This window comes from Chrysemys picta, chromosome 13 (assembly GCF_011386835.1).
Source record: "Chrysemys picta bellii isolate R12L10 chromosome 13, ASM1138683v2, whole genome shotgun sequence".
NCBI lineage: Eukaryota > Metazoa > Chordata > Testudines > Emydidae > Chrysemys > Chrysemys picta.
In genome coordinates this window covers 53,483,476-53,510,112 of record NC_088803.1, presented here as the reverse complement: position 1 = coordinate 53,510,112, position 26,637 = coordinate 53,483,476, and the positions used below count along the sequence as shown (strand labels likewise).

Sequence of the window (26,637 nt, the reverse complement as noted above, 5' to 3'; positions counted from 1 at the left end):
AATACAAATATGGGCAGAAGTATTCATTCTCAATAAATAATTTAAAGGTTGAGGTTTGCAATTATAAGATATTTGACTGAAGTTAGTTTATAAGGTTCCATCAAATTGTGTTTTAACTAATGATCACTCCAAAAGCAGTGTAGCATGGTCCTTTTGACTGACTGAACCATTACACCAAGTGAGAGGGGTAGCACTGTTATATTAACATCTGACCCCCAAAAGTGCAGCTACAACAAAAGATTAGGGCTGTTCATTTTAGAAAAGAGGCAACTAAGGGAGAATATGATTAAGGGCTATAAAATCATGAATGGTGTGGAAAAAGTGAATGGAGAAGTGTTATTTACCCTTTCACCCAATACATAAACCAGGTAACAGTCGAAATTAATAGGCATCAGCTTTAATACAAACAAGAGGATGTACTTTTTCACACAAAGCACAACTCCCATGGAACTCAGTGCCATAGGATGTTGTGAAGGCCAAAAGCATAACTGGGTTCAAAAAATAACTGGATAAGTTTATGGCGGATAGGTCCATCAATGGCTATTAGCCAAGATGGTCAGGGCCCCAACCCCATGCTTGGGGCAACCCTAAACCTCTGAATGCCAGAAGCCAGGAGTAGAAGACTGGGTAGATGACTCCAGCATTGCCCTGTTCTGTACACTCCCCTTGAAGCTCAGGTATGGACCACTGTCAGACACAGGATACTGGGCTAGATGGACCATGATCTGACCCAGTAAGGCCGTTCTTATGTCCTTGGATATTCCTCACTGAAGTGAGATCACAGTACCGATTGACCTTTGTAGGAGATTTGTATTTATATTTTTAAAAAAGATGTGACAGTAAATTGCTCTGGGCAGAACTATGGCCAAATATGTTAGTCCAAACCAGGAAGAAGGGGAATTGGTAAGCTTTGAAACGCTCAAGACAAAGATAAATTTAATTGTGTTTTATTATGAAAAAAATACAAAAAATATTCTCTTTACAATGCTCCTCAAGTCAAAATACGGCTTCTAAACCAAGATATTTTGCAAATCTCAGTAATCAGTCTCAATCATTAGCCATTCCTAATCAATGCAGACTTTGATTGCATCTTTCAATACCACCATAAATTGGAGGAAAATACTGATGAATCTAAACTGCTTATGTTTATGAGCTTCCACAGTTACACAAATTCCCAGCTAGACTAAAACCTGCTCACAGTTAGCACCACTGAAATGACCAAATCTGACATTTTTGAGATTAGCACTGAAAAGCACGAGGCTAGTGTATATTGACACAACACCTTAGTTAGCTTCCAATTTAACATGGGCCTCAACTCCTCTGACATTTGCTATAAGGCACAGGAACACCAAAGAAAAATGCTCAGATAGGAGCAAGTTCCCCAGATGCAAAGAGCACGTCAGGAGAAGATGCCCTCGCTGTATAACTAATCCGTATCGAAAAGGGAGTGAGTGCAAAACTCAATCATTTACCAATAGCCACAGGAGTAACAAGACTGTTCCATGCAGGGATAATGATGTGGGTTATCACAGTCACCCATGCAAAATTAAACTGTACTGGTCAAAATTTTGCTGTCAGTGGAGAAGGCTCTTTGTGAGAAAATGCAGAAAACCCCTTAGCACAAACCTACCTGGGATAAAAGCCCACCATACCGCCTCCTAATGCTTCATTGAGGTTATTTTAAAATTTCAGTTCCATTTAAAAATATTAGCTTCTAATATTTACTGATCTCCACAGATCTCTGTGACCGAATGTCATGATCCCCCTCTCAGAGCAAGAGACAATAGCTATGAAATCATAAAACGCCAGCCCATGACAAGCTAAGGGAGAATGCCCCATCAGTGTTCTGTGTGCCCTGGCCAGCGCTGGTACTAAACAGACAACTGCATCATTATGATATAACTTCACCATACTTCTGCAGCACCCTTTGGAAAGCTCAAAGTAATTTACAGACATTATTAAATTTAGTCTCAACACTCCTGTGAGGTAGAAGTATTAAACCCATTTTACAGATGGGAAACTGAGGCACGGAGGTGACTTGCCCATATCGGACAGCAGCAATCCTCGAAATAAAACTCAGATCTTCTGATGCTCAGTTCTAAGTTTTAGGCAATGTTCCTTTTCATGGACCACACTCCCTTGTAATACTAGTTTGCACTTCTCGAGCACCTGTCACCCAAGGTGCATCACAAGATGCTTCCCAGCACTTGCAGGAGAAACAGTAAGATATGGGAAATGAAGAGAGGGGAATCTTAGCTGCTATCTGATTGTGGTGGCTGATAAGTCCCAAATAATGAGAATGGAAGGTTTCCTACAAGAGGTCACCCCATGGTTTAAAATTCATTTTCCATTTCTGATCTTATGCTGGCATCATGGAATTACTGAGAAGGTGATCAGAAATGAATCCAAAGATTAATGTGAGGCCAGGATGAAGGTATGGGAACAGGCCTGTCATAGTGGAATTGAATGTCCTAAGATGACATTTTTATCATGGTGTGTCTGCTGACGGTGCATTAGTGTTCAGAGCTATAAGAACAATCAAAATCTGCCTCTTCCTTTCCTGATCAGAATTCATCCCGCAGCCTTGGGGGGTGGTCCATGCCAAAAAATGAGGAGGGCCTCCCATGCACATCACGTTCTCGTTTCACAAAGGCAGTAAATGAAGAGACACAGTTCCCAATAAAATGGTCAGATTGGCCAAGGATATACAAATCTATCTGGGCCACTTCGGGCTGCAAATTCACCACTTTGATCTGCAAAGTGAAAGGGAAAAAACAAGTTAATCCAGCCATCACTGTACAGAATAGATAGTCCCAGGGCATAAGAGTCCTGGCCATAACACAGCAAACTGGAATCAATCTAAACTTGCCCTTTCAAAGGCTCCAGCAAGTACTGCTATTACATAGGCATCTCAATTCAGCTCAAGTCCTTGCCAACACACAGGACTGGATCTTTTAGTTCTGGAGGAAGCTGAATTCTTCAAAGGACCCTTAGTACTTTAGTCTTGTTGCTGTGGGTAAAGCTCACTTCTCATTCCATGCATCAGTAACGAACTTTCCTAATATGAAGGTTAGCAGTCCCTGAAGTTCACACTGATCTAAAATAGAAGGACTTGGAAATTTTACCTTAACACTTATTAGCACAAATAGTAAACCTACTAGCCAGGATGGAAAATATCTGTGCTGCCATATTTTCTGTTTCTCCCAAACTTCTTTTTTCTAATATATCTCATCAATTACTCCCACTACACTAACATGTGGGCTGGGGCTCCACTGCCCAGGGACAATGCCTGAGTGAAAACTGATGTACTCCACCCCAAGTGATGGGAAAGGGGAGAGTGCTGGGATTCTTAAAATGTTAGGGTTATTTATCTAGGACCCAATCCTACAAGGTTCTGAGTGTCCAATTCTTATGATACTCAGAATCTCAAAGGATCAAGCCAATAGACATCCAATCCTTTGACCCTCACAAAACCTCAATTTTACTGCAGCACCAGGGCACAAAGAGTATTTCATAGAATCATAGAATATCAGGGTTGGAAGGGACCTCAGGAGGACATCTAGTCCGACCCCCTGCTCAAAGCAGGACCAATCCCCAGACAGATTTTTTTTTAAACCCAGTTCCCTAAATGGCCCCCTCAAGGATTGAACTCACAACCCTGGGTTTAAGCAGGCCAATGCTCAAACCACTGAGCTATCCCTCCCCCCATCATCCGTTAGTTAATCAGTCAGTCTTAACTGAACACACATGAGACAATCAAATGTCCAGACCATGCAGCAGCAGCAGCAAGCGTTGCACTAGCTTGGGAAGGATATTATTGGAGCAGTCCTGTCAGTCTGAGAGTCTGAGGGTACGTCTACACTTACTTCCTGGTTCGGCGGCAGGCAATTGATCTTCTGGGATCGATTTATCGCGTCTTCTCTAGATGCGATAAATCGATCCCAGAAGTGCTCGCCGTTGACGCCGGTACTCCAGCTCGGCAAGAGGAGTATGCGGCATCGACGGGGGAGCCTGCCTGCCGCGTCTGGACCCGCGGTAAGTTCGAACTAAGGTACTTCGAATTCGAATTTGCGTACCTTAGTCCGAAGTGGGGGGTTAGTGTGGACCAGGCCTGAGAGACTTACCTTTCCTTTGAAAAGCTGCTGTATTTCTGTAGTGTAGGGCTCAGAATCCGTGGCAATGTAGACAGACTTAGCTTCCACCTTCTTCACCCAGAGCTCAAGTGCACGCTTGATCTCCTTCAGGTCTGGCAGGCACATGTCCATTGTGAGAGGCACAGCGTTGTTTCGGTCATAGCCTACGCACTGTGGCGAAGCCATGAAGTGTGATCCAGCCGTCCCATCCTTCAGCATATTACATGCATTCTTCTATTAGGACGAAAAGAGAGAATGCCACATGTGAACGGCAACAGCTGAGAAAAAAAGAACTGACTCCAACTCAACCGGCATTTCTAGTATCTAAACACGGCCAGTTACTGAGTGCAAACTCGGTTAGACTCAGAACGACTGACCAGATCAGTGCTGCTCCGTGTCTCTCTCCGTATACTTTCTATAGGGATGATGGCTGCCAGTCCAGTTGTGTGGTGATGACACTGACCACATGCACCAGACCCACTGAAATCTACATAAGAGCGTAAGAGTCATACCCAGTCAGAGCCGATCCGCAGATGAATTCCTACATAGGGTCTAACCAGGAGAGAATGAATATAGGCCTCTCCCTTCTGCGCCATCTCATCAGACCACACAACATACTTGTGCAGAGGCCGATGCTCCTCTAAGACTGGAAACTGGGCTGGAGCTCCAGGTAGGGCAAGAACAGGGTGCTCTGATGGTGGAAACCTGGAAGGAGAAACAAGACAGGAGCTCCATGTGTTTTCAGCATCTCTGGGAAAGAGATGGAAAAAGAAACAGGTGTGCAGGATATCTTTTGGCCTTGTTAGAGTGCCAGGGTAAATCAGAAAAGACAGTTATTCCATGGAATGGAAAGAACTGAGCGATCCTGCATTATAGAAGTCCAGTGAACCAACAAGCGAAGTTCAAGCAGTAGGTGTAATTCCAGACTAAAAACTATGAAGAGATTACATGGATAGCCACTCATAATCAAGAATTGCCAAAATTAGAGCTGCCTGAATGATTTTAACTCCACCCCTTTGGGTACATGCATTAGGATTCAGTTGTTAATTACATGATCATCGACATTCTCAAGAAAAAACAAAATGCCTTCTTCACCCTCACCATCCTTAAAGTTTTCTCACTTGTCCTTTGGTCTCTCCATACCTCATCCCCATCCATTGCCCTTGCAAGCTCTGGCCAGCTATAGCCTCTACATCCTAAGGGATAGAGAAATTCCTACTCTTCCCATCTTGTGGGCCTTCAGAGGTGCAAGGAGGAGTCTAGCTTGTGTGCACCTTAGAACCACCATACGAGAGATGTAGGCACTGAATCCTAGCCTCCACTCCTGCGCTACAAGTTTCAGTGCATAGCTAGTTAGCCCTACATGCACGGTGTAGCCATCCTTAGCTGTGCACTTTATGAGTTTGGTATAAAAAGTACTGAAAACAGTGGATTAGAATGGAAACCATTATGCAACCTGAAATATAACAGTGTCTATCACTCCTGCTGTTAGAAAAAAGGAATCTTCACCATTTCAGCATGTGAATTATACACAACTCATAGTGTCAAGACACTGCTTTTTACCTCAGACTCAACAGCAAATCAGAAGTGAATTAATGCAATTTGAGGGACAGAACAATGACAAGACAGCCTTGACATTCATGGCAGTGGATCAGTTATAAATACTCTTTAGTTAAGTGTTTCTCACTCCAAGTTAAAGTAGTTCTGATGCCCAGGCAACTGCAGTAATAAATATTATTAGGCCACTTGTGGCTCTGATAACAGGTAGATACTGGACAGAAGTTTAGTGTAGTGTGATCTTTGTTCATCAGCGGAGACCTGAATTATTTCTGATTTACTTCTGGGAAGAGCAATTAAAGACTCAGCCAATAAACATAGCAATTAAATGTTATTACTTATTGGCTGGCAAGTCGCTCAGCCTTACATACTTCACATCTAATACTGTCAATAGGAACACAGTGTTGGGCCAATTGACCATGGAAACAGCTTCAAGGTTTTTGTCTCAAGGTTACACACTCCTAACTGAAATGTTAAACTGTCACTTCAAGCCATCCCAAATGACATCAGGGCTCTATGGTGTGACTAGAGTGAGCATTTCCCTGAGAGCCACTCCAAGTGCCTACACAAGTTCAGCTATGGCATCACTACTCCACCACTGTGGACAGCTTCCCCCGGCTCTTGTTACCTTTGGATCCAGTGGTCCTTGTAAGAGAGACTGAAAGAAATGCCCCCGAAGAGCTCAGACCTATTGAAGTCCACGTTGAATTGATCCCAAAATGGACCAAAGGGATTTCCGTCCTGCAAAACAAAAATAGCTGCTCATACACCACAGCACATGGAGCCCTGGCCGTGTGCAGTTAACAGGATCCCTGGCCTTAGAGCTGGAATCTAAAAAATGGAGGACCTGGAGAGGTTTGCAACCAGAATTCTGCTACAGAAAGACATGCTTACCAGGGGGTTGACTGAGTCTGGTATGTTTACCATCTAACAACTTGCTGGGAAGGAGCAGATAAACTAAGGAGATCCTTGTATTAAAATAAAACACTATTCCAAACGCTGTCCTAAAATGTATCAAGTAACTGGCCCAGTGACCATATGTCCTGAATGAGACGGACTTTTAAAATCAGTTGGGTATAATTGCTGTATGGATAGATGGGTAAAAGGCCAGTGGAATGTCTGCTTTATTTTTGTTAAGGTCTTGTTTTTACCTAAAATTACAATTACTTTGAATATGATAAATACACACTTAAACAATAGAACCCCATTGACTCCCAACCCTTCACTGTCACCACCAGACCTGAATATAAGTACCTCACAGATGGGTTCTAATGGAAGAGCAGCACATGGTTGGATTGCCTGAAATGCTGTGCAGAATGTATAATCTGGAATGCAATGCCCAAAGGGATAGGCAGGGGAAGAAGTGCCCTGTACAGTGATCTAGGACACCAAGCCTTAGGAAGGTCCCAGAATAGTGAATAAATACCAGTCTCTGACTCAATCATTCCTCTGACCTAAGCTAGCAAAACAGGAGTGAGACACTTACCTTCATGGGACAAGTCCTTTTGTCACTGCTTCTCTGAGCTGCTGCTTCAAAGCAGTAAGCCACTCGCTTGCCAGGGGGCCAGTGAATGGGTGCTAATCTCTTCATGAAGTCCTCCAAGCTGATAACCCGGTGATATTCTAAGAGAGGTTCCAGTTTGAAGTATTCCTTGTAGGAAACATGCAGCTGTGAATGAGAGAATGAGATCTACTCATAGTGCAATTGGAAGTCAGTTCCAGCTAAATCTCTACTCAAACGAATAGAAAACACTGCGGTCTGTACCCGTTTATTTATTCAGTGATGGCAGGATGAACAGCTCCGGACATCTTATGATCCAAATAAACAAATGCTTTAGAATCCACAACTCTATAGAATTTGATGGGGGCAAACATGGCTATCTACATAAGAACGGCCATACTGGGTCAGACCAAAGGTTCATCTAGCCCAGTATCCTGTCTTCCAACAGTGGCCAATGCCAGATGCCCCAGAGGGAATGAACAGAACAGGTAATCATTAAGTGATCCATCCCCTTTCATCCATTCCCATCTTCTGGCAAACAGAGGCTAGGGACACCATCCCTGTCCATCCTGGCTAATAGCCATTGATGGACCTATCCTTCATGAACTTATCTAGTTCTTTTCTGAACCCTGTTATAGTCTTGGCCTTCACAACATCCTCTGGCAAGGAGTTCCACAGGTTGACTGTGCGTTGTGTAAAGATATATTTCCTTTTGTTTGTTTTAAACCTGCTGCCTATTAATTTCATTTGGTGACCTCTAGTTCTTGTGTTACGAGGCGTAAATAACACTTCCTTATTTACTTTCTCCACACCAGTCATGATTTTATAGACCTCTATCGTATCCCCCCTTAGTCGTCTCTTCTCCAAGCTGAAAAGTCCAAGTCTTATTAATCTCTCCTCATATGGAAGCCATTCCATACCCCTAATCATTTTTGTTGTCCTTTTCTGAACCTTGTCCAATTCCAATACATCTTTTTTGAGATGGGGCAACCACATTTGCACACAGTATTCAAGATGTGGGTGTACCATGGATTTATATAGGGGCAATATAATATTTTCTGTCTTATTATCTATCCCTTTCTTAATGATTCCCAACATTCTGTTCGCTTTTTTGACTGCCACTGCACATTGAGTGGATGTTTTCAGAGAACTATGCACAAAGACTGCAAGATCTCTTTCTTGAGTGGTAACAGCTAATTTAGACCCCATTATTTTATATGTATAGTTGGGATTCTGTTTTCCAATGTGTATTACTTTGCATTTATCAACATTGAGTTTCATCTGCCATTTTGTTGCCCAGTCATCCAGTTTTGTGAGATCCTTTTGTAGCTTTTCGCAGTCTGCCTGGGACTTAACTATCTTGAGTAGTTTTGTATCATCTGCAAATTTTGCCACCTCACTGTTTACCCCTTTTTCCAGATCATTTATTAATATGTTGAATAGAACTGGTACCAGTACAGACTCCTGGGGGACACCACTATTTACCTCTCTCCATTCTGAAAACTGACCATTTATTCCTACCCTTTGTTTCCTATCTTTTAACCAGTTACCAATCCATGAGAGGAACTTCCCTCTTATCCCATGACAGCTTACTTTGCGTAAGAGCCTTTGGTGAGGGACCTTGTCAAAGGCTTTCTGAAAATCTAAGTACACTATATCCACTGGATCCCCCTTATCCACATGCTTGTTGACCCCCTCAAAAAAGTAGCAGATTCTATTAGTAGATTCTAGTAGATTGGTGAGGCATGATTTCCCTTTACAAAAACCATGTTGATTCTTCCTCAACCAATTATGTTCTTCTATGTGTCTGACAATTTTGTTCTTTGCTATAATTTCAACCGGTTTGCCTGGTACTGTTAACTGGCCTGTAATTGCCGGGATCACCTCTGGAGCCCTTTAAAAAAATTGGCATCACATTAGCTATCCTCCAGTCATTTGGTACAGAGGCTGATTTAAATGATAGGTTACAGATGACAGTTAGTAGTCCTGCAATTTCACATTTGAGTTCCTTCAGAACTCTTGGGTGAATACCATCTGGTGCTGGTGACTTATTACTGTTTAGTTTATCAATTTGTTCCGAAACCTCCTCTAATGACACCTCAATCTGCGACAGTTCCTCAGATTTGTCACCTAAAAAAAATGGCTCAGGTTTGGGAATTTCCCTCATATCCGGAGCCGTGAAGACCGATGCAAAAAATTCATGTAGTTTCTCTGTAATGCCTTATCATCCTTGAGGGCTCCTTTAGCATATCGATCGTCCAGTGGCTCCACGGGTTGTTTAGCAGACTTTCTGCTTCTGATATACTTAAAAAATTTTTTGCTATTACTTTTGGAGTCTTTGGTTAGCTGTTCTTCAAATTCTTTTTTGGCCTTCCTAATTACATTTTTACACTTCATTTGCCAGAATTTATGCTCCTTTCTATTTTCCTCACTAGGATTTAACTTCCACTTTTTAAAGGATGCCTTTTTGTCTCTCACCGCTTCTTTTACTTTGTTGATTAGTCACGGTGACACTATTTTGGTTCTCTCTGTTTTTTAAGGCACTTTTTGGGTTTTCGTACTATGTTTTTTAAAAGTTTTAATCTAGAGATTAGAAGAGGGGACTTTAAGTCAGGGCTCCTGGGTTCCCAGCTCCACCACTGGCATGCTGAGACCTTGAGACATAAAGAATAGGCACTTATATTTTTTCCCAATGTCCCTTACAAACAGTACCTGATTAAACCTTGTATAGCACATAAGTATTATCCCTATTTTACAGATGGGAAAGCTGTGTAAAGTTATTATGTAATTTATGTGGCTCAATGTTTATAATGACATGTTCAGATGAAATGGACTATATAAAGGCAAAGCTACTCTAAAGAGAAAATAACCAGTGTGTACCCTTATCACCTCCTAATGGAGTCATCAAATGCAGCATCAACATCCAGGTTGGCCTATGAGAGGCACCCCTGTGATCACTAGTTATCACCTTGACTTTTATAACCCATTTACAACAGGGTGATACTTTTATAAAAAGTAGCACTGGGCCCCTGTTACAAGGACGCAGAGTTCAGCAGCTGATACAAACCCCTCGGTAATAATGTTTTCCCATGACAACACTAACTACGTTAACTGGGAGACACATGGGACTTTTAAAAAAACAACCCATGAGATGCCATGTTTTTATTCACATTCAGTATCTTCGGTGCAAGAGAGTGTACTGGTGGTGAAAGGAGCTAACTTAATAGCCCCAAAGACTAAAATCCTTTGGGTATCCACGGAACAGGTTCGGTGCATGCAAACAACAGGGCAAGAATCCCCACACTGCCCTGGCAATGTGCCTTAGCTGGAGGGACTATTTCTATCAGCACGATGGAAATTCAGTCCCCACAATCCATTCAAATCTTGGCCCCTCTGCTGAATCTGCCAATAATGGGGTCAGTTAGTGCCAGCGGAGTCATGCAACATCTGTCCACTGGGAGCTAGTCTGAGATCACCAAACTCAGGAGTCCCTTTATATCTCGTGCATCAGCACATCCTCTCTCTTCTAGAATGCAAGCTCTCTGCAGCAGAGACGCTTTATTTTGTGTCTTGTACATCATGGAACACACTGTCAGTGCTTAATAAACAACAATAATAATGCTGAAGAGCCAAAAACCCAACTGGTTTTCACATTTCAAAGCCAACAACCAGAGCCATTATGTAAATATGCAAGTGGCCATATAGAAGCCTGTCTCCCTAGAATATTAGATTGTAAATTGTTTGGAGCAGAGACTATTTTTTTCCTTTATGCCTGAACAGCATTTAGCATGTTTGGCCCCAGTTGTTATATTAAGTTGTGCGGAATGTATTTATCAGGAACATGTATGTAGCATTATAAACATATGTGGCACCACACCAGCAGCGAGCGGGACATGGTATAATTTGTAGAGAACCCAACATCAAAGTATCGAGGGGCTGAACAGGACTTACATTAGTATAGGGAGGCCTGTGGTGTCGGTACTCGATCCAGGGAGGCACAGCCAGGGTACGATTCAGAGTCTTGGCAAACGCCAAGGAGCCCAGGAAATGATCCGCCTGGTTCCCAAATCTCCCTAAAAAAAGTGTCAAGAGCTGGATTTATTGGCCAAATCAGGGATGCCCATGTTGCCACAAAGACTCGCTACAACTCCATGCCCTCCCCCATCTCTGGATCATCAAAAAAAGTGAAGGTTTTCAGGAATTACAGGGATCTGGGGGAGATCTGGGACCCACGGCAGGTGGAGGGTGGGATAAGAGAAGGGCAGGGGGGGAGGGTGATCCAAGGAGGGGCTGTTGGGTTGGGAGAAGGGAGGAAGGAAGAGTGGGTGTGGGGAGCTGAGTCCCTGGGGGCTGAAAGTCTGATTGCAAGAATGGACCGGGGGGGGATGTGGGGGGGGGGGGCACTGGGAGGGAGCTCCGAAGGGGGGAATCGCGGGGGGGGCTGGATCTAGGACTGGGGACACAAGCGGGCTCGGGGGGGGGCAGGAAAGGGGCCGCTGGGGTGGCCCCAGGGAGGGGCCCGGGAAGGGGGTCGCCACGGGGGCGCGGCTCTGGGGAGGGGCCCTGGAAAGGGGGACACTGGGGGGGCCCTGCAGCGAGCCCGCAGGGAGGGTCTCACCCATGCAGGGGCAATAGAGCAGGTAACCGGCTGGGTCCCAGGCGGGCGCCGCCGAACCGCTCGCCGGTACCAGCAGGAGCAGGAGCCGGAGCCCGAGAGCCCCCATCATCGCCGGGCAACCAGCGGGGCGGGAGGCCTATCCCGGCATGCACCGGGCTCCGGACCGGAAGGGGCGCTCTGGGGGGAAAGGGCACCATAGAGGCGGAAGGAGCGCGAGCGAGCGCGGCGTCACTCCCACAATGCCCCGCACAATGGGGCCGCCGGGGCCTGAGCCGGAGCCGAGCCTGGCGGGGCCCGGGGGAACGGGGTGAGTGCGGGGACGCGGGGAGCCCCGGGGCAGGGGGAGGAGCCTGCCAAGCCACGCCCCCCTTCCCCCCGCGAGCGGCCATCTCCCCGCGGCCGAGGGGCGCGCCTGAGGGGGCAGCCCGGCCCCTGCGCGGGGCTCTGGAGGACGGGGACCCCGGCGCGAGGAGCCGGTGCCGCCTCATGCCCCCTCGCCCGGGCCGTGGCTTGGCAGAAGGTTGTGTAGCCCCGAGCCCTTCCCTGCCCCTGGGCGGCGCGAGAGACCCGCCAGCGTGCGGCGAGCCCGGCCGGGGACAATCCGCCTCCGCGCCGCTCGGGGGAGGCTCCCCCGGTCCCGATCCGCCGGGCGGGCCTGGGCTCCCGGCTGCGGGGACGGCAGCGAGCTCCTGACTGCTGGAGCCCGAGCCCCCCTGCTCAGCGGGTAGCCCCGTGCCCCAGGCAGCCTGCAGGCACATGCCCCGCATCAGGGCCAGCCTTCATTTCCAGCTCGCTCCAGGGGCTGCGTGTCCGAGCTCGAACCACGGAATCAGGTTCTGCCCCCTCAGTTCTGCTCTGGCGACTCTAGTGATCGTCTCCCAAACGTGCCCGCGGTTCAAAAGGCGCAAATGATGATGTATAGGCGGGTTAGCCTGACATCAGTCCGGGACACTAACATGGGGTAGGCGATGTAACTGATAAAGAATAGGCATAGAATTAAATGCCAGTCAACATTCAACATGGTTTTATGGGACATTGGTCTTGTCAAATTTGATTACATTCTTTGGGAGGAGGGAGTTTGGTTGATAAAGGTAACTAGGTAGGCAAGGTGAGTGAGGTGATATTTATTAATAAAGATGTAATCTATGCAGAGTTTTGTAAGGCATTTGACTTATTACTGCATGACATTTCGATTTTAAAAAAAGCACTATACAAGATCAGTAAAGCACATGTTAAATGGATTAAGAACGGACAGATTCATGGTATTTGTCAATGAGGAATTATCATCAACTAGAAGTGTTTTTAATGGGGTTCTGTAGTGATCGGTACTAGGTCCAATGCTATTCAACTTTTTCATCTATGATGTGGAAGTGACTACTAAATTACTGCTGATAAAATTTTCTGACGACACAAAAATTGGCGGAGTGGTAAATCAGGAGGAAGATGGGGCTGTCACACAATGCAATCTGGATTGGTTGGTAAACTGGCCCCATTTCAATAAACTATGTTTTTTTAATTCAGCCAGCGTAAAGTATACATTTAGGAACAAGGAATGCAGGTCATACCTACAGAATGGTGGGGGAGGGGAACTGTGTCCTGGAAAGCAGTGAGTGAAAAGGATTGGGGGATGATAGTGGACAAGCAAACAACATAAGCCCTGCTGTGATACTGTGGCAAAAAGGGCTAATGCATTCCTTTGATGTATAAACAAGGTATAATGAATAGGAGTAAGGGGAGGCTATTCTACCTCTGTATACAGCATTAGTGAGACAGATACTAGAACACTGCAGACAATTCCGGTGTGCACATTTTAAAAAGGATGTTGAATGAGAGAGGGTGCAAAAAAGAGCACAACAATTATTCAAGAACTGGAGAAAATGCTTTTGTGAGGGATTTAAAGAGCTCAGTCTGTTTAGCTTGTCAAAAAGAAGGTCGAAAATGACAATTGTAGTGTGTAAGTATCTTCGCGAGGATAAAATAATGGGACACCTGCCAACCAGTAGCTGACATGAAATTTGGGATTCCTGAACACGCTGGGGAAAGAGGAGAGGGGACCAGCCCATTGCTACTGGATTTTAGAGCTGGGGTACCTTAGCTTCTTTTTTATCCTCTAATAGGTGTCTGGTAAAGTTTTCAAGCTATATAAAAACAAATTCTCTTTCTTAGTATGACTTCAAAACATCATGCTTATAGATACTAAGTCTCCTGGAGTCCTCCCATCCCCACTATTTTCCATTCTGTCTGAAGGAACCATTTGTAGTGTCATGGTTTCATCCTGTATCCAGGGCCAGTTCTTCTCATTTATTTATAATCTTCATTAGGGCTCTGTCTTAATAGAAGGATTGGTTCTTTCCCTTCCTGGCTGCAGATCTGGCCCACACCTGGCACGGCTGTTGATGTGTGGGTACAAAGTTCTTCCCTCATATGCAATCATTGAGAAGGGGTTAGAGAGTTTGATGCTATTTTAAGAAGAGTTTCTCATGCTGCTAAATTTAAAGGAGGAGGATATACTCCACTGTGACTTTGGTAAAAACAGTCATTCAAGTTAACCCTTTCCTGCCACATGAGGTTGTGGAGATTTACAGGAAACAGTGTGAAGGCAAAACAGGGGACAGACTGGAGTCAAATCTCAGGAGCCTCTTACTAGAGCTGTAGTGAAAAATCAATATGAGTTTTAATCTACTAGCAGAAACCCTCCAAGAGGAAACAGAAAATCCATAAGGATACTACCAAATGTGTAGTTTTGCTGAAAAGCAGATGCTTTAATTGTCCATGATGATGTATAAGATCAGGTCAGACAGTAAAAAGGGAGCTGTCTGTCATTACAGCAGGCTTGTTGATCCAGATAGCCAGGAACAAGTCCACGTATGGTGGAAAGAAAATGAAACAGAGGCAGCCTACATTAGCTTCCCTCGGAGGGTCATATGTGCTTGTCTTATTGACTCATATTTGCTCCACAAGAGCTACTTCTGTCAGCTCACCCAGCTCTAGGCAGCTGTAGAATACCAAAAAAATAAATAATAATTGAGACTTGTGGAATTTCTGTGACAGATGCAAGAAGGGAAGCCCAGCAAAGCGTAAGAGCAAATTAAAAGAGTGAAATAGATGAAGAAAGGGACTAGGATGAGGAGCGGATGTTATTTTTAAGAAGCAGATGAGGAAAAGGTGACAAGCTTAGAGGCATGACCAGCCAGTATGTTCAGAGGAAATTAATACATCAGGCAGCAATGACTTTTAATACAGTAGTTGAAGTTATGTGATCAGATAGTGGTTATTCTAACCCTCACCTCCTTTTATTCATAAAAAATTAGTACAAGTGCCTTTAGGACCCCCCCTGAGATTAAGGAAGGAAGAGGACTGGTGAGAAGATGACCTGAGACTGGAGAAGAACTTTCTCTCTTTCCTTGGCAGCCCTCTGTGCTAAGAATACTCCAGCCTGTTAGGAACATTTCTCCTCACGGCATGGATGATTGGGTAGCAGGGTTAATCTCACATCCAGATTTTACCCGAGTGGAAGCATTCTCAAACCAATCCCTTGTACCAGGCCATGTTGTATTGCGTTCATTTAGAACAAAATGTAATTCAGGGAAATAGGAGAAATTCTTATGTCAGTGGGCCAGCATAATCAGTGGCTTCATACAGGCTGTTACTAAGGTATATTTGTAGCCGTTCGGGTGAACAGCTAGAACAATGCAGTACCCTTACCCTACCTGTTCTGTTGTTTCAGATGAAGATTTCTTGCTGTTAAAGTCATATCATTGCAAAGGTTCCAGCTCTACTTGGACAGCGTAACAGCAAGTCGCCCACAGGTATGAGTTCTGCTTAACATGGCCCTGTTCTACTAGGCCTGCCATGACGGCATTTTTTACCAGTGTTCCTACTTGGATTCAAGATGCAAAGCAGGAGGAGGAGGAGACGGGCTGGAAATTAGTCCCCAGGCAAAGGGGTCGAGAGGCCGAAAGTCAAGGCAAGTGCCAATGTGAAATTTCTGGGACCTCCTTTACCAATGTGGACAAGCTGAGAACTCACACATTCGCTCATACGGAGCAGAGACCTTACAACTGCCCTCAGCTGCACTGTGGAAAGGCCTTTGCATCCAAGTACAAGCTCTATAGGTAGGTGACTATGCTGAGTGCCTCTAATTAACAGTTCTCTCCCCTCATAGGACAGGGAGAATCCCACTACACTGTGGTTTTGTTATATCTAGTGGCAGGGTGGAGGAGGGAAAATCCTTGTTACTTTGCAAGTAGTTAAGTTCCAGCTGATACCGAATTTCTTTAGCCCCTTCCCCTTCTGAAGACCTCACGTTACTTTAAAACTTAAGGCCCAGGATAAGTGTTTTCTGTTTTATTGATGAAGATATTGAGGCACGCAAGTTAATCTTACAAAGCAAATGGTAGAAGGCCAAGAATCCTTGTCCTATGCTTTAATCACAAAGACCATTTCTGTCACACTTAGTAGCCAGCCTTGAAGAGCCAGACTTCGGTGCTGAAGAATGGGATGGGATCATTAAATTTGCTAAATAAGTTCACTATGAAGATAGGCTGGATGGATCAAGGTTTTTGAGAGGGTAAAGAAAATTCCATCTGTGAGTTTCAAGTAAGAATTCAGCCCAAATTGGTAGTGACAAAAGGTTACCACCCTCTGATGGCTGCTGCTGAAATGCACTGCTGGTCTCACTTCAGTCCCCAGTAGGCAAGTGTCCAACACAAAAACTACCAAAGTTGGCACTAGCTAGTTACCCTGGTTGGCAGGCTCAGTAGAGAAGGCAAGAACTGAATGGAAGACCAAAGTATACTTGTGTAGATGTGATGCCTTCAGTCAGTACTGAAACAACTTAGAAAGGGCATTGTGAGAAAAGTTTGAAATGCTACTGACCATGATCCTTTACTGGTTTTGGGGATGGAGGAGTTGTGCTTCTAGGGCTGTCAATACAACCACTTTAAAAAGCACTAAAATTTCACACAAGATTTTAAACAAAAAAAAAAAAAGTTTTGAGGGAGTAGGGGGAGAGCTTGCAAAAACAGCACTTACTGTGCTGTGGGTTGAACACTACCCTAACTTTCCTTCTCGATTTTCCTCACACAAGGCACATGGCCACACACTCTGCCCAGAAGCCTCACCAGTGTATGTACTGTGAGAAAATGTTCCACCGGAAGGATCATCTCCGCAATCACCTGCAGACTCATGACCCCAACAAGGAAGCCCTCCACTGCCCTGAATGTGGCAAGAACTACAACACCAAACTAGGCTTCAGGCGACACCTGGCTATGCATGCAGCTGCCAGTGGTGATCTGAGCTGCAAAGTGTGCCTGCAGACCTTTGAGAGCACGCAGGTTCTCCTGGAACACCTCAAGGCTCATTCCAGGAGGGCATCTGGTGGAACAAAGGAAAAGAAGCACCCGTGTGATCACTGTGACAGACGCTTCTACACACGTAAAGACGTGCGGAGACACCTCGTGGTGCACACAGGGCGGAAGGACTTCCTGTGCCAGTATTGTGCTCAGAGGTTTGGGCGGAAGGACCACCTGACCAGGCACATGAAGAAGAGCCACTCCCAAGAATTGCTGAAGATCAAGACAGAGCCAGTTGACATGTTGGGTCTCCTAAGCTGCAGCTCAACTGTAGCAGTGAAAGAAGAGTTGAGTCCAGTTTTATGTATGGCATCCAGAGACATGATGAGTGGTAAGAGCTTTCCTGGCATGCTGCCTATGGGCATGTACAGTACACACCTCCAAGCTCTGCCAAGCTCAGGGATGCCCCATTCTTTGGTTCCCAATTCTCTTCCAATGGGAATGAGTTATCCTCTGGAATCTTCTTCTCCTATCTCCTCCCCACCACAACCTCCTCCGAAGTACCAGCTCGGATCTACCTCATATTTACCTGAGAAACTACCCAAAGCAGAGGTGGAGAGTTTTCTGTCAGAGCTTCCTGGCAGTCTGTCTCTCTCATCTGGTGAGCCTCAGTCCTCCTCACCTCAGCCAGTAACTCTGGACGAGACTCTGCTTTCCAAGAGCCCTGCTAACCTTTCAGAGGCTCTCTGTGCTGCTAACATGGACTTTTCTCATCTTCTGGGCTTCCTTCCCCTGAATCTTCCTCCATGTAACCCACCTGTGTCAACAGGGGGGCTGGTCATGGGCTACTCACAGGGGGAAACCCAGCCATTGCTTACCACTTTGCAACCTCAACCTCAAGAATCTCCTGGAGCTGGAGGCTCCCTGAACTTTGGTCCCCTTCATTCATTACCCCCTGTCTTCACCTCCAGCTTGAGCACAACCACCCTGCCACGTTTCCACCAGGCATTCCAATAAGATGACTGTGGCACTGGTGAGCGGATCTTCCGCTAATACTTGCTCGGAGAGCCTTAAAAATGCACAACTCTTGTACTTCTCTGCTGGGATGTGAAAGCTTTTGAAAGCTGTTTCAGACAGGACGATTCTGGTGTCTGGAGGGAGCACTTGTAGACTGGAACAGCAGATATCCCTGTGCATGTCCCAGTCCTCGATAGTGAAAAGGTTTCAGCTGTATTTTTTTTTTTTGTTTTCTATTTTTTAAATCTGTGAATCGGGAGCCACACTTAGCACTGAGGTTTTGGAGCCTTGTTCCTCTTTGGGAAGGTATTGAATCTGAGGAGCTGGGGCTGTTTCAGCTTGGGCAGACTTGGACTAACCTTTGGAAGAGTCCAACTTCCATTTTTATGTTACCACATTGCAATCCTGGCATTACAACCAGTACCTGCAGGTGAATCAGGAGGAGGGGGACGTCTAGAGACCTATCCCTTATGGAGCAGAGGGGAAGAGCTGTCCTTCCCCATTACCCCATCCCATCACCTATACAGCTTATGCCATTTTGCATCAGTGTTAAGCAATAATGAGAGCATCAACACGATGGATGCACACCACCTCGTTTCTTTTTGCAGAGCCATCAGATTAGGCTCATTCCAGTGAATTGTTTTGTTTTTTTTTTTAAACCACAACAGGAGTCTCTTTCTATCATTACAAAAATAGGAGGCACCAGTGTACATTGGTTTTGTATCTGGTGTAGCTAGAATACTGTTTACACAATGAAGTCAGGTTGCACTGATTTCTCCTCTTCACTTGTCACATTTTTTCCCCCATGGGGAAAATAAACTGACTTGGACTACTTCAGCCTCTGCCATTTTAAATGGTAGTTCTTTGCACATTCCCTTTGACTTCCCATATGCGTCAGAGGGGGATGGAGCAACTTGGACATCTGGCTCACTTTTGTGGTGTATGAAGTGCGCCCTTTCAAAAACACCACAACCACACAGATCCTGCCTCTATCTTGGAAACCAAAGCATGTGAAAAAGCAAAGTTTAGAGCTAGTAGTTGGCAGCATCAAGTGCTATCGTACAGGAGACCCAGGTTTGGGAGTGATCTCTGGGCTTCTGCTCCATAGGTTAGACATGGATATGAAGGACAGGGTATGAGCTGACATCTTTTCTGCCACCAGTTTGCCAGGGTCAGTGACTTCCTGGCTGATCCACAATGCAGTGTCAAGAGACATATTTTGACCTCCACAGTGGAGTGATAGCATGCAGGAGTCAGGAGAAAACAAAACTGGCCCTAGTTTTGTTTACACTTAGTCACTGTATTTGAACTGTTTCCCCAACACTAATTGTCCTAACAATAGCTGAGGTCTCTGGGATTATAGTCCCTCTTCCTCTCCTCTAGCCTAGAGTTGTGGGCCTTTTTTATTCCTCCTTTCTCCTGCCATACCCCCTGAACCCTGGTTCCACTTCCCTTGCTCCCCATCATCTGCAGCCCTTGAGTTCTCCTTTGTGGAATCTCCACCTACTGATAGCAAAAAGCTTAAACTTTTAAGGGTCAGCTCCGCATAGTCTCCTGTTCACATCATGCTCGATAGCCCATAATCTTGGGTATGTTAAATCCAGCTATGTTTTAATGCACATCTACGAACACAGACATGCAGCTTTTCATACCTCAGCATGTAGGAGCATAACAGGCTAGGAGGGAGTTTATCAACATCTCTTTACAAGCCCCCAAAACAGATATCTACCTCTGTCCTGTTATCTTAACTCCGTAAATGAAGTCAGTTACTGTCCCCCGCATTCTCTTCTTTCCTAAGAACGTGTCCGCCTCCCTCTTCACTTCAGCTGACATTTTTTTGCTTCTATCTTCCGCCATTTGTCTCGAACCCACAGCATGCAATTAGTTCTGTTTCATTTGCTCACATAGCTGGCTCTTCCTCCACTTTACTCAAGGATTTCCTATAATTTTTTAGTAATGTCATCCTAACCCCAACTGGTGAACCAGCTAGACCTTGTCATTTAAGTTTAGCCAGTGAAACTGCAAATACTACTTTTGTTCATATCAATGTACGTTTTTACCTCAGCAATATCCTGTGAAAATGAGTTCCCCAGATTAAAAGTAGTACTTCCTTTTATCCATTTTCAAATGTTGCCTTTCAAATTTCAGCAAGTGCCTTCTTTTAATTTGAAAAGGTAAATAGGGGGATCTCAGCTGGTCTTCTCTTAACCATTCATTATTTTTAAATACCTCAGTCATGTCTCCTATTTTTCTCTTTCCCAATTAGTTTAACAATTTCACCTTCTTAAGTCTGATTTCTGTCTTTACATATATTTTTTTTAAACAAAAGCAAAAACGGAAAAAAACTTGAGGTGATCAGAACAAAGCGTTATTTGGATTTATGCAGTGCCATAATAATTTTTCCTCATCTCTAAATTTGTAACATCTGATTCTCTCTTGGGGTTTTTTTTGCCTTCATTGTGCTTTGAGAAGAGATTTTCACTGAAATATCTTCAGTGGTAGCCAAGTCTACAGCCAGGCAAATGCCTCCATTTTCTACAAATACTCTCTCAAAGAATCAATGGAATTCACTTCACTAGGTTTTGCACCACTTGGTTTGCTTTCCATGGCTATTCCAGCAAGCAAGTTTAAAAGGATGTTCATATATAAAATGATTAACCAACATTAGGGAATATATTAATGGAAAGCAAGTCTAGAACTCAAACCAACTGTTTACTTTGGGAACTTGATGCAAAGATTCATCCTGACCCATAACATGTCCTGTTGAGTTCAATGGCTATAGGATCAGACACTAAGTATGCAGATAAGATTAAAATGTTAAGTGTTGTAAATACCATTGTGGACACAGAAATAAATGTAAAAGAGATCTAGAGAGATGGGAAATAACTAAATGAGATTCATGCAGGACAAATGCAAGTTAAAACATCTTGGGGGAAATAAAGAATTGGAGAGGAGATATTTGGAAAGCAATATTGTGAAAAAGACTAAAGGGGTGATAGAGGACAGCAAGTTAGATGTATGTTTACAATGAAATGTGACAACAAAAAAGCCCTGTGGGATTTTAGACTGGATAAAGCAAAGCAATTCATAAGAGGAATCAATTTCTATAACTGGTAAGACCTCATCTGTAATAATTATATTGGGATGTATGTAGTGGTTTACATCCCAATGTCTCCTACCACTTACAACTGAATATCATTTGCTCCATATATAAAATAGGGATAATGAGACAGAGGTTAAAGTCAACATCAAAAGTTCAGAAGTGCCTTTTAAGAATCTATATTTGGCTTGCTCAGTGGTAGAACCCATGAATCAACTTCTTGACTCCAGCCCTGCACCATGCCTGATCATGCTGGGTCCTAGAATACTGTATGTTTATAGGCACCACTGTACCAGAAGGGCATAGACAAATAGAATTTCAGAGGAAAGCAATTAAAATGGCTAAGTGGCTGGAGGGGCTCACTTTAAAAAGAAATTAATAGAAATAGACACCATGTAACGACCCTCAAATTTAAAGACCCAGGAGAGAGAGGGGAATTACTGAGGGTAGTACAAGGGGGATAATAAGGTTAAATAAATAAAAGGGAAAGTTTAGGTTGCATAGCAAGAAGGATGTCAGTCTCCCAGTGGAAGTTAAGATATTTCAGACTAGACTGGCTCAATTTTAGTAAACACAGTAAGGAATAACTCTGCACTGCTAAGGAGGTGGGCTTCCTGGTCCTTCCCAGGCTCAGATTTCTAGAACTGGGAGAATTCTCACTCAGATCTTTTTCCTGAGGGCTTACAGCTGGTTCAAGAACCCTTCTATGTGCAGGTAGTGTAAATAGGAAGAAACAATGTCCATTACTTTGCATTTGTCTATGCTGAATTTCATCTGCCACTTACCTGGTTTTGCTAGGTCCTTCTTAAAAAGAACAGGATACTTATGGCACCTTAGAGACTAACAAATTTATTAGAGCATAAGCTTTCGTGGACTACAGCCCAGCCCACTTCTTCGGATGCATCCGAAGAAGTGGGCAGTAGCCCCCGAAAGCTTATGCTCTAATAAATGTGTTAGTCTCTAAGGTGCCACAAGTACTCCTGTTCTTTTTGCGGATACAGACTAACACGGCTGCTACTCTGAAATAGGTCCTTCTTGAGTGCCTCATAATAGGGCCTGCTCTTTAACCTGAATAATGTTGGAAAATCGCCTCACTGCTCATCCTCTTTTCCAGGTTAAGTGGATGATAGATTTGATTACTTTTGTTTGGAAGCTTCGCTTTTTGTTCTTTTAATTCCTTCAGCACTGACAGGTGAACAGCAGCTCTCTAGGTGACTTATTGTAATTCATGCTGGAGTTTCTCCATTGCTGCTTCAACTTCACTGCCTGGAAAAAAAAAATCCTGCAAAGGGCATTTCCCATTGTTTTCGGTGAAGACTGGTGGAAAAAATCATTTAAGATGCTTTCCTAGTCTTCCTACACTCTGGTCATCCCTTTTACTCTCTCCCAGACCCACTGATTCTTTCATGGGCTGCCTCTTTGTAGTTAATTACTCTTCAGGTTCCCCCTTAGCCACATTTTGATGATAATTTTCAGTTGATCCAGAGTGTAGGTGGTTTTCTTCTCCATAATGATCTCAGTAATTATGCCAATAGTCCACAATTGTCACCACAGACAGCAACAGCCAAAGTCTCTTTAAATTACAACAGTTGTTAGACTTATTGGGCTTATTGGACTTATACACAAATCCCACACCAATCAGACACCTAGTATCCAGAATGTTCTAGGCTGCGAACAGATCACTGTACAAATTGATTAATCTCCTTAAAACACTATAAATGCACTTCTCCCACAAAAACAGAGTGGAACCTGCTTATAGTGAAATGGTTTGCACAGAACTGGATCATTAAAAAGGTCTTTCTATCCTAGCTGGTCAATATTTCTTCATCTCTGCTCCTACAGCCACTTGTATCATTTTAATCGCCTCTGATGTATATTTTAATCTTCACACTGAGAAGGCTGATACCTGGGATTCTGAATATGGCTCATTTGATTTTTATACTGTGCTGAGAGGCGGTGTTGCCTACTGGATAGAGCATTGGATCAGGACTCTGGAGACCTGAGTTGTTTGCAGATCTGCCACTGGCCTGCTGGGTGACCACATGCAAATCACTTCTCTCTTTTTCTCAGTTCCCTTATCTGTAAAATGGGTATAAAGATGATACTTTTCTCCTTTGTAAAGTGCTTTGAAATCAATAGCTGAAAAAGCACTAGTTCAGAGATATGTCAGTAATAATGCCTAAGAGTTCTTTCCTTTCACAGGACACCCTTGTTTCCAGTCCTGGACCTGTTTTTCCAATGTTAATAGATCTGTCCCAGGTTCTCACTATACTGGCCAATAATGAGTTTGTCTGTCTACCTTAAATCTATAGAGATTGACTTCCATTTCCTCATCATCTTCTGGGCTTCCTTTATTCTTTGAGGATGCCAGCAGATTACAAACCAGAACCTTTGTTTAGAATCCAACTGTACTCTGTGTCACACTGTTTTGGCATGAATCTCATTCCATCGGCCTCAGCAAAGGCGAGAGCTCTTACCTACCAAGGCAGTGTGTTAATGTACAACCATCCGATCTAAATACCCAGAACCATCTCTTCCCCACAGTTTCATAGACTGCTTCTTATTAGACACTTCCTCTCGTCTCTATAAAAGCAGGTTCAGCAAAACCCTTTGAGTTGATCACCAAGAATATTAGACCTTCAAAATGGAGAACACACAAGAACTTACCACTTTACTTTCAATTGGAAAACTAAAAAAAAATCCACATTTTGCTTCCTGTGTTACTAATAGGGTCCTGGAAACTATCGTACAGTCTTATAAGAAAAAAAAATCTGAGCAGTATTTCCTCATACATGAAACCAGGCGCTCAGTTCTTTTGTATGCTGTACATGTCCCTCCCCTCATTCATGCAATCTTGCTTCTCACCAGCCTCATTCACAAAGTGAACACAAAACTTGGAAATCATTTCAAATTATGTTCTTGCAACATGTAGCAAGAGAAATCAGTGAAAGTGACTAGGAAACTTAAAGCCTGACAGAAGAAAACAGAGAATTTGGGATTTTATTTTCATTTATTAAACAGGGCAGTTGCACAACCCTCAAAGTGAAAGCATCTGAACTTCTGTATTTTTTAAGACACAAGAATTCTTGTGTCTTAACAATTCTTCCACTCCATTGCTGTATTCTTAGTGAATAGCACAGGCACTGCATCTTACCCTGAAAATGCTATAAAATCAGAACGACAGGTCTATTACATAGGATATGCTGAGATGATAAAGGGAAAGCTCTGTGTGAAACAATTCCTGCAGTACAGGAATACCACCACATGTGTCACTCAGAGAATGGGTCCTAGTTAAATTAAGATATCCAGCTGAAAAGATCAGTTCACATTTGGCATCTGCACCAGCAAACCCAATTTCTTTCTGCATTTTGTTGTTCCTTTTCAAGGTAACGTACCATTTAAGTTTTCCGCTTGTGGAATTCACCAGCACATCCTGCTCAGAGATGTAGCCTTTGGCATGTTTGGAGAAAGAGCTGAAATTCAGGTTCTTTCTGAACGCTGAAGTCTGCATAGCAGATTTAATTGCTTGTGCTGGAAGCCTCATGTCTTGAGCTTATGAGTTCTCCCCACCCTCTTTTTAGTGCCTCATTAAGTTCTTGATTTTTTTTGTAGTTTTCCCTAATAACTAGGAGCTGTTTTAGAAAGTTTTGTAACATTTGTATCAATATTTTACTTTAACAAGGATATTTAACTAAAAAAAGAGAAAGAATTGCCTTAGTGTAGGTTCAAAAACTGGGTGGTGACAAAAGGGACAGTGCAGGGAACTTCTGGAAACCACCCAGCTTCACCCCTCGAAGTAGTCAAGCTCTGAACCTGCTGCTGGAGGAAAAGCTACAGTGGCCTTCACAGCTATGGCAAAGTCAGGCTAAGGATCCTCTTCAAGTCAGGGTGAACTTTGTCACCAGTGGAACAAATTCTGCCTCCAGGTTCCAGTACACAGGAGTGGGACCTCAGAGGGCTGGGGGCACCCCTTTCCAAAAGCAGCAACTTGGAATTTCTCTGCTGCTGGAGCTGGGGCGGGGGGGGGGGGGGGGGGGGGCTGGAAGTCAGCAGCTTTTTTCTTTTACCAGGGATGCAACTCAACCTTTTCCATGCTGCACTTTCAGAGCACCAGTTCCCAACTTCCATTCCTACAGCCACAGCTGTCAAGGCCAGCAGCTTCCCCTCCTTAAAGCTGGATTATTTTTTTAAAAGAAACTTTCTAGCACTTTTATCCACACAGTGAATAACCTCTTTATTGGAGTATTTTTGGGCTTTATATAAAACAAGGTTTTGAATTGTAAAATATCAAGTGCCATTAGGAAATGTACAGCTCATCTCTGTTAAAGTAGCTTTTCCATTGTCTTACAGAATTAAGTCCAAAATGAAAGGGTTTTTTATAATGAAGTTGTTTATTAAAAACGTTTGAACTGTCTGCCTTGAACGTGCACTTTTTCCTCAGAGGTTGAAGCTCCAGTTCTCGACATGGATCTGGATGTACTTTTAATTTCTGCCTTCACATATATGGAGTATATCGGATAAAAAGGCAGTTCTCTTGCGTGTGTCTTTATGGGGCTGGTTCTGTTTTATCTTGGACCAATGAAGGGACAAGAATACAGTATGTTGGAGGCTTACATTTAAACACCCTGGCCACTTGATTAAAGCTACCAGCAGTGTTGAAACATGACTGTTCCTGCTACTAAGGTTCTAACACCATTTTCCTGACCAGAGTGAAGAAAACTCTTGTTTACTTTCAAGGAAGCATGCTAGCGAATTCCCCCATCTATACTATACAAGATCAGTCATAGCGGGAACCTGTTTATAACACAGTTATCAATGCAATATCAACTTGTAGTGCAGGCTGGAATTGTACTCAAGTATTGAATGAGATTAAAAGTCATACATCCACATTGCAACACTAAACCACTGCAAGAACTTTTCACATTACTATCCATAGCCTGCTTGAATTTGTAGTGTAGACAGAACCTGTAATGCTTCTCAAAAAAAATCCCTATTAAAAGTACTAGCGACAATCTTGTTTTGACAGTTTGTTGATAATGTGATAAACTGATATGGCAACAAGTCCTTGATAGGTTCTGCTGAAGCTTTTAAATCAGGAATCAGAAGTTACCAGAGGCAATCCCTTAAGCACCAAGGGATGGAAGTTAAACAGCTCTTGTATCATAAATAATACTTTACATGTAAGGCACTGTTAAGAGCACTTCAAACACTAAAGTTTCACAGTACCCATTACATTTTACATAGCTTCCCTGGGTCACTGGTCCCACTTAAGTAACTCGCACAACCACACACAGCAACTCATTGGTAGAGCCAGGAATGTTACAATCTACAAGCCTGGAACTAGTTCTGCTTTAACCTTTACAGTTCTCCCTCAGAAGCAGCTAAGAGCCCTACAAATGAACCTGATTTCCATGTAA

At 43.8% G+C, this 26,637-nt stretch overlaps 2 protein-coding genes across 5 annotated transcripts; one reads left to right on the top strand and one right to left on the bottom strand.

The window, feature by feature from the left end:
* Positions 1–931: 931 nt before the first annotated feature.
* POFUT1 (protein O-fucosyltransferase 1) lies at positions 932–11,979 on the bottom strand. 2 transcript variants are annotated; one of them, XM_005304876.4, is made up of 7 exons: positions 11,810–11,978; positions 11,143–11,264; positions 7,177–7,359; positions 6,319–6,431; positions 4,646–4,838; positions 4,125–4,367; positions 932–2,753 (listed from the first exon to the last, which is right to left on the bottom strand). In XM_005304876.4, the coding sequence occupies exons 1-7, from the start codon at positions 11,916–11,918 to the stop codon at positions 2,565–2,567; spliced, it is 1,152 nt and encodes a 383-aa protein (XP_005304933.2). In that variant the 5' UTR covers positions 11,919–11,978; the 3' UTR covers positions 932–2,564. The 2 variants fall into 2 exon arrangements, with proteins under 2 accessions (XP_005304933.2, XP_065422411.1); XM_065566339.1 differs by lacking the exon at positions 932–2,753 and adding an exon at positions 2,870–3,097 and having other exon boundaries at positions 11,810–11,979.
* Positions 11,980–19,442, top strand: PLAGL2 (PLAG1 like zinc finger 2). Of its 3 annotated transcripts, XM_042842596.2 has the most exons (4): positions 11,980–12,116; positions 15,537–15,618; positions 15,702–15,924; positions 16,899–19,442. In XM_042842596.2, the coding sequence occupies exon 4, from the start codon at positions 16,903–16,905 to the stop codon at positions 18,118–18,120; it is 1,218 nt and encodes a 405-aa protein (XP_042698530.1). In that variant the 5' UTR covers positions 11,980–12,116; positions 15,537–15,618; positions 15,702–15,924; positions 16,899–16,902; the 3' UTR covers positions 18,121–19,442. The 3 variants fall into 3 exon arrangements, with proteins under 3 accessions (XP_042698530.1, XP_023964667.1, XP_042698531.1); XM_024108899.3 differs by having other exon boundaries at positions 15,537–15,924; XM_042842597.2 differs by lacking the exon at positions 15,702–15,924 and having other exon boundaries at positions 16,899–18,269.
* The last annotated feature ends 7,195 nt before the right edge of the window (positions 19,443–26,637 follow it).

What these genes read in the sequence shown, in the direction of transcription:
- POFUT1 (XM_005304876.4), bottom strand. Translation starts at nt 11,918, where the DNA reads ATGATGGGGGCTCTCGGGCTCCGGCTCCTGCTCCTGCTGGTACCGGCG. An exon ending in AAAGGACTTGTCCCATGAAG is followed by an intron (nt 6,432 to 7,176) that starts GTAAGTGTCTCA and finishes TTTGTTTTGCAG; the next exon opens with GACGGAAATCCCTTTGGTCC. An exon ending in TGCGGATCGGCTCTGACTGG is followed by an intron (nt 4,368 to 4,645) that starts GTATGACTCTTA and finishes TCGTCCTAATAG; the next exon opens with AAGAATGCATGTAATATGCT.
- PLAGL2 (XM_024108899.3), top strand. Translation starts at nt 15,662, where the DNA reads ATGACGGCATTTTTTACCAGTGTTCCTACTTGGATTCAAGATGCAAAG. An exon ending in TCCAAGTACAAGCTCTATAG is followed by an intron (nt 15,925 to 16,898) that starts GTAGGTGACTAT and finishes TCCTCACACAAG; the next exon opens with GCACATGGCCACACACTCTG.